We start from the raw sequence: 7,625 nt of genomic DNA, 5'->3' as shown, positions 1-7,625 counted from the left end.
GGCACCGCCCAAACCCCGCAACCCAAACGGCCCGACAGCTTCACGGGCAGGTCAGGTAACACCGGCCCGGGACGGCAGCCCCTCGCAGGACAGATTTACAACTGCCTCACCCCACCACTGTGCTCGGCCCCACAGCACCACTAGAGAACAGCTCAGTTGCTCTGAATAATTTATAGAACTTTTAAATTATTATTTATTTTGATTTCACAAAACCAAAGCAAGACAGTTTGTGCCTACCCCTTCCATAGCACCAGGGTACCCCAGGGATGGGCTAGGACTTGCTGTTTTTTCCATACCTCCAGATCTTTTTCCAGGTGGCATTAGAGAGGGATTAAAAAAAAAAAAAAATAATTAAATAAATCAATGAAACAAAATGTTTCAGGCCAAATTCACTGCTAAATTATGTGTTGTGGCTCTCTGAAAACCTGGTGTTCCGAAGAAGCTGTCAGGAGCGCCACGCTAAAGTAACCAGTCCGCCAGCCCAGGAGCCCCAAGCACCCATGGATTTGGGACGTTTCTGACTTGACTTCCCATCCCGGAAATCGCTAGATAGCAAGCCACGAATGCAGTTTCTTTCTTTCTTCTCATCCTGAAGTGGTTTAGAGAAAAAACAAACAAACCCTGAATAATTATGGCCCCATCGGACCGTTCTTCCAAGAATAAGCAGCAATCTGCAGCGTGTCAGTGATTTGTTCTGCATTTCTGAGGCACCCTGCAGAAAAGCAGAAGGCAAATTGATCAGAACGGCTCTTCGGCTTGGCACAGGATCACCTCTAATATTTATTCTGCCACATGATTTTTATATCAGGTGCCAAAAAGTACTACTGCTTTACAGCAAAGCTAACCAGGTCCAGCAGTGCAAGCATCTGAATGGACAATTTACTTTGTCTCAAATCTCAAATGCCTCTATAATAGAAGAAAAGCAGCTGTACTGCATATTCCAGCTTCCTAGCCCAGGAGCACTACCTAAACTTCCCCAAGCCCTGAGGGAGGGCTGTGGAGGTAAGAGCTGAAGGAAGTCACAAACCTCCTGCAGGGCCTGTGTCTGATTATACAGATTAAAGTAGCTCCAGGGCTGCTCTAACTTCTGACCAGGCCTGGCGTCACCCTTCAACCAGTCCTCCAAAAATGAAGAAAACAGAATGAGTATTTGGGGCTGCCTGTGCATCTTCTGGATTGAGCAAATGATCAGGTGAAAAAAACAGAAAATTATTTTCATGAAAATGAGGGGAAAGATGATTTTGCTGGTCACAGGACCTCAAGATGGGTTTGAGAAGTGGATAAATAATTGAAGCAACTCTTCACTGCCAGTCTGAGAGATGGTTAAGGAGCAGCATAACTCTTCAGAGATACAAAGTTTTATACAATATAGGAATTCCTATCTGCACCTTGGGTAATCCAACAAAAGGAACAACAAAAGCAAAATAAGGATACAAAAGAACATCATCCTGGGCATCCTTAACTCAGCCATTATGTCTTTTTAAATAATTACAGTAATTTTACTCATTAAAAACATGGCACACAATTTCATAATCCTATTTTTAGATCTAAAACTGAGCTTCCAACATACACATCTCACTGGGATGAAATCTTTAAAAAAAGAAACCACACATGTACACGTAAAAACTCAAAGCACAAAAATAAACGAACCAATTTAATTTGAGTTTGTTTTTTAATACCTCAGACCAAAACCAAGAGTGAGCTACTATCAAAATTGACCTAATAGCATCACAGCTCAGAGTAAATTGATCCTTTCACTATATATCTGGTTTAATAGCATGTATCATATTTTCACGAGCAGAGTGACACTGCCACCCTTTAGGTCAGCTTTCAAGGTGTAGTCACCATTCCAGAGATGTGACAGGCTTTTTATTGTGTTTTCTGTTTATAATTTTGATTCAAAACCTCAGAAACACTTCAGATGCACATAATCCTTATTGAAACTGGCTTGATGCGGATTACACCCTGAAGCACAAAGGAAGTCTTTATCACTTATGGCCAGTGTTTTAGGAGCTTATAACTGTAATCAGGTAGGGATTATATCAGCATGATCCATATTAGCTGAACCATGGCAAAAAGCTTTTTTCTATTTGACCTTCCCACCTAGGGCATGACAATAATAGAAATGGTAAAATATGCAACAGGTGCCGCTGGAGGTGAAGTCACTGTGCACTGCAAGCAGAGGATAGTGCTTCGTATTTTGAAAGAAAAATTAGTCATTAATTAGTGGAAGCAGATCCTTGTGTGGTGCATTGTTATCCAGGATTATTTCATTAGGATCTGCTGACCCAATTTCTGAATTGGAAAGAGAATTACATTTTTTCACACTATTGTGAGGGGGGGAAATAAATAAATAATTTTTTTTAAAAAATCAATAACACAGATGACTCAAACTTTTAAAAATATGGTTACAAACAAGAGCAAGTATTTGTACTGGTATCTCCACAAAAGCCAAATGAAATGAGAACCATCACAAATATGTAATCATGTCTCCACTAGAATCGGATTTTGGTTCCCTTCAAATACATAATTCCTAATTAAAACATATGGAATCCAGCTAATACAGCCTCATGACTAAGGGATTTACGGAAGGGCAGGAATTTTTTTATTACTGCTATGATGGTCCCCTCTGTCACGGGTCATCCTTAGCTTACTCCTCCTGCAATCACCCTGGGGATAGCTGACTCAGATAAATTAGAAGAGCTTCATTTGGGAAGCTTCTCCAACACACGAAGGGATTCGCCTCCTAATCTGTCAAAATCCAATAAAGTTAAAGCAACTGCAACCTGCTTACGGCTCGGCTCTCTGAGCCGATGGGCAGGACCTGTGGCCCAGCACCGGACGGCAGCAGCGAGGAGGGACAGGACAAAAACCCACCGCAGAAGCAGGAGAGTTCTCTGCTGGTGAAATACTTTGTGCCGAAGGGCTGCAATCTCTCCTGACCCAAGTGGTTCAGCCACCCCAGGATATTACCCATCCCCGTGCACTCACCCCTTCCCCACAGCCACAAATATAGGGCCCTCCAGACAACATGGGACATGTCTCCCAGGCTTTCTCCTCCTCACTGGCACAAAAATACATCTCAGCATGTCTGCCATTTGAGTTCCTTTATAATAAAACACCACCACAGGTGTGCTTAATGCTCTGCCCAGATCATCTTACAACCACTCACCTGTGTGTCTCGGATCAGCAGGTTGTCTCTCATGAGGCTTTACAGCAGCCCTCTGGAAGGGGACAACACCATAAGCCCTGTTTCCAAAGTGGAGGACAGAGGAGCGAGCTCCCCCAAAGCCACCCCATAGCAGGGACAACCCTTCTACTGATACTGAGCCTACAGAGCCACCACAGCCAGGTGTTTTCCCTTTCTTACAAACTCCTCTCACTTGCTAATCATTTCCATGTGCCAATCAAGTAACAAGGGAGTCAGGGAGCAAGGTCACATCACATTTGCTTCATAGTCCTAGAGAATGAGATCACTGGAGGAGTTTAAAAAGCTCCTTCCTATGAGGTCACAGGCAAAAAAAGGACCCTTATAGCCTCCTGAAATCAGAGGCTCAAGTTCCCTTGGAAGGCAGCTAGTCCTACCCAGGAGTGGCAGACGATGAGGGAGGCGGTGCAGGTGGGGAGACATCCCAGTGCAGACACCTGCAACGGGCATTTCACATTTTCTGCTGCCCTTCTCCAGCACACAGCTTGCCTTGTTGCTAATGGGAGATGCATGTAAAATTCTCTGCTGGGTTATAGCGGCATTATTTTTTAAACAGGTAGCTGCTCTTTCTGCCCGTTACGCTGCTGGAGAGGAATCCAGATGCCACTGTATTCCCGCTCGTGCCAGCCCAAGCCACTCCTGCAGAGGCAGGGACAGCCAGCGCGTAAAATCACCCCAGAGGAATGGCCCTTTCCATGCCTGCAAGCACGTCAGGGAAAGTTGCTTTTTCCTTTTTTCCTTCAGTTTCAGCTCAGTGAATAACACTTTAGTATAAGCACAGCAGCTGCAGTGGGCCTCTGTTTTCAGTGTTTTGGGACCTGCTTGGGTTTTGATATTTTTATTACAAAGCCTGTTGAGAGAGGAGCACTTTCTGATGAAGTTACCTGCATCTTATGCTACCTGGTGATGAAGGCTAATGCACCTCCTGCTTGCACTGTCACAAAGTCTAAGATGCTGTAACTTACCCGTTGCCTTTAATCCCACAGATAATAGCATAATGAGATCCAGTGGCTGGGGGCTGAACCTAAAATATAACCTCAATTTGCCATTTCAGTGAAAGTAGTTAACAAGCAGGATGGCTTCTCAGGGAGCGGGGCAGCCTCTCCCGCACTGGCAGGCTACATCAAGACCAGATGCATCTCTGGGAGACATGACTGAGGTCAACCATAAATTAACAGGCTCACTGCGAGGGGAAAAAATAATAATACTGGGTCCAATTGCATGGTCTGGTATGAGGGAGGCCAGATGAGATGGACCAACGAGTCCTTTCTGCACCCATGAACTCTCTGAATCCTTCTTATCCGGAGGGGAAAAAATGGCAAGGGCTCCCTTTGCCATTTTACCATGGCTGACTCTTAATCAATAGCAGGGCTGGCAGTAGCTCTTGTGCAATACCACTTTCCCCAGAGCTGGGCCCTCTTCCCCTGCAATGCTCCCAACCCCTGCTGGTCTCAGAAGAATTGAGCCCAAAGCTCCACATAGCAATTCAAATGCATCACCAGACATTAGGCCACCGGGTTAACCACTGTTTAATTTCGTCACATTTGTTTGTGAGTTATGTACGTGCCTTTCTTTTGTCAACATCTCCTTTTAGAAAGGATATTGATTTTGTTTTCAAAGGCTCTCGAAAATAAAATGAATGACTACATTCTAAGGAAGAGTCATTTTCTCAACAGCTGTAAATAATTTATTGTTCGCAACCCACCCAGATCAAAAGATACTTCATCAACTGATGTGGCAAAATCTGGTGCAAGCTGCATTTCTATTATCTCAGATCCAATTAACCATTTGGAGCAGACTAAAACATAACTAGATCAATCCAGAATCAGATTAATATCCAATCCATAATCACATTAATCACAATCTGTCCATAATTAGCCATCAGATAATCCCATTGGACAGGAGGTGACATGCAGTATCCCATTATCTCATTAATTATCTATTTTCAGTATCAGACATTGTCCCCAAACACAAGGAAATGTTTTTTAAAGAAAAAATGAACAGGGAATTCTCCTTTTGCTACATCCTCCCCATGGAAGCCCCCCAATGGTTCGACGTTGGAGTTTTACAACATTTCTTTGTTTTCACATGTTCTGTTACAACCAAGAGCTGGGTTTTTTTGAGAGATGTCATCTTTTAAAATAAAATATGATTATCTTAGGAAGATGGATAAATAAAACATTTGTTTCATGTGAACAAGTTTATGAAAGAAAAGAAAACCCTTCATCAAAGGTTTTAATGGTAACATGATAACAATAGCTTTGCAATGCTAAATCTTATTGCAGATGGTTCCTGTCCTTTTTTTGTAATGTAAGTGAAATTGTGTTCCATCTGTTTTAATTTTATAATGGACTTAATCCATGGCTGGCTCTGAAAGAATCAGCATTTACTGCCTTTGCAATCTGCTGCAAACAAAAAAATTATTACCGTTTCCCCTTTCTAGAGGGAACTTGCATTTCTATTTGGGAGCAAAAACCAGAGAGTTGCTCCGTAGAGAGTGGGAAATTCTGTTAGATGGCCTCACCCCGCGGCCAGGCAGCCCCTGCCAGCTCTCACACCAAACCCAACCGGAATTGCCACGAAAGCAATCGGAAACTCTGGACACGGGTGGAGGTGAGCAAGGAGTGATCGGTGTGGCAGGAGAGATTGCATTTGGCTTTGGCTAGCAAACATTTGCAGAGGTTCCAAGCAACCTGAAAGTGGTTTTCCAGAGGTCCCTCCTGACCTGAATTATTCTGTGATTTTAGGATTTTATGCTTTCCCTCACCCCCCCTCAACTGAACCAACAATTAACCTGTTTGTAAAGAGCGGTGGTATTGGGCTGGATTTATACCTCTTGCCGTCACCTGTAGTCATTTAAAAGTTTTTCATGTATCACCTAGAGGAGGTTCGGGGCTTTCAGCATTTCCCTAGCAAGTCCTTTTTGGGGGTTCTCTACTGAACTGTCTGCGCAGCGCTGCCCACCCCGTTCCTACCCGCCCAGTGACGAACCGAGTCCGGTCCCACCGTCCCCGCCTGGTGTCAGCGCGCTGCTCTGTGCTGGCACAGGTGTGCCTGCAGCGTGGCTTTGCGCCGCTTTGGAAAAGTCTGTCTGGCTCAGCTGTAACCTTTCTTATTCCTAAACTGGTGGGAGGTTTGGGAGAGCAGAGAGGACCCTGCCCTCGAGTGAGAAAAGGGTGATGCAACAGGGAGCATCCCTGCCAAGCTGCTGTATTCTTAGACATGTCTCATTCTCCTATCACTCTGACATTTTATTTTTGCATTTTGTTATTAACACATGCAGATACTGACTCACTCAGGACTCCGTGGATTCCGGCTCAGACTGAAGTCACCCTTCTGCACCCCCTTTCCTGCCAGGCGCCCAGGCACGGGCAGGACACCCAGTGCCGCCCCACGGCCATGGCAGCGCTGCGGAGCTTCCCGTCACCCATCTCACGGGGTTACCCCGGTCTGCAGAGCCAGCCAAATTTTTCCAGTGCCCCTTTTGCATTGCTCACCTCCCAGCTCAGCTCTGCTGCTGGCAAACGAGCCACGCTCACGGCAGGCGGCTGTCGGACCGCGAACCCTGACAGGCACCACGGCCACCCTGCCGCTGCCACACAGGCGGGGGACACGCGGGCTCGCCCTGCCCTGGGGCTGGCATCGCCACGCTGCACCTCGGCACCTTCCGTCACGCAGGGGTGGGCAGGGCTGCCAAAATCCCCTGGCGACACGTGCCCCTGCTGAGGCGGGTACCCCCTCGGCTCTTGCGCAAGTTTAAATGTTTGCTTTCAATATCTGGGGGCCTCGAAGGCGTGGCAGGGGCTGTGGTCAGGCTGGGGGGAGTGGGTCAAACAGTCAAATGTCGGGCATTCAAATCATCCTCTCCCCCCTCCTCAGCTCCTGAGGGTTCATACCTACAGGGTGCCCGACTCGCACAAAAAGCAAGTGCTTCAGCTGGAAAACCCATCCTGCTTCCCTCCCCCGAGCAAAATGAGCACAGCCTGCCCTTCCTGAGCCAAAATTTAAAGTCCCCGTGTCCTTCCCCAGACGTACAGGTTGGTCTATGCCTGTCAAATTCCATTTGTAAAATTAAAAAGTGGATTGTGTGGAGGGGAGGGACAGGACCAAAGCCCCAAGAGAGGAGCAATCCCAATTCCAGAACGTATAAGCTTTCATGGCCCGTTTGAGCTGTGCTGAGAAGTCTTTGGGAATTTAAAACTGAGTCAAAGGCCGTTGAAGCGCTCTCTCTGTTTCCTGCTACTGCACGAGAAGCCCACGGAGACTGGGGAGAAAGAGAGAGGAAAAATGAATAGACGGGATAAAAAAGCAACAGGAGAGGTCCCGCTGCAGGAGCAGCACGGGATCAGGTGCATGAAAGTGCGGTAAAAGACTATTTGTTCCTCTAATTTCAACTCGTGACACGGCTGCTGCGCGG

The 7,625-nt window shown here is 46.2% G+C and overlaps 1 protein-coding gene across 1 annotated transcript in view; it reads right to left on the bottom strand.

The window, feature by feature from the left end:
• Positions 1-7,625, bottom strand: part of ETFA (electron transfer flavoprotein subunit alpha) — a 37,633-nt gene that overhangs the window by 29,475 nt on the left and 533 nt on the right. Inside the window, exon 2 of the mRNA XM_026856013.1 lies at positions 6,706-6,951. Coding sequence (XP_026711814.1) covers positions 6,706-6,951 — 246 coding nt within the window. The remainder of the gene's footprint in view (positions 1-6,705; positions 6,952-7,625) is intronic.

The sequence above is a fragment of the Athene cunicularia genome (genome assembly GCF_003259725.1).
Source record: "Athene cunicularia isolate RWA chromosome 10 unlocalized genomic scaffold, athCun1 chr10_part1, whole genome shotgun sequence".
Taxonomy (NCBI): Eukaryota; Metazoa; Chordata; class Aves; order Strigiformes; family Strigidae; genus Athene; species Athene cunicularia.
Note: the sequence above shows the minus strand (reverse complement) of the source record. Positions and strands in the feature narration are given on the sequence as shown.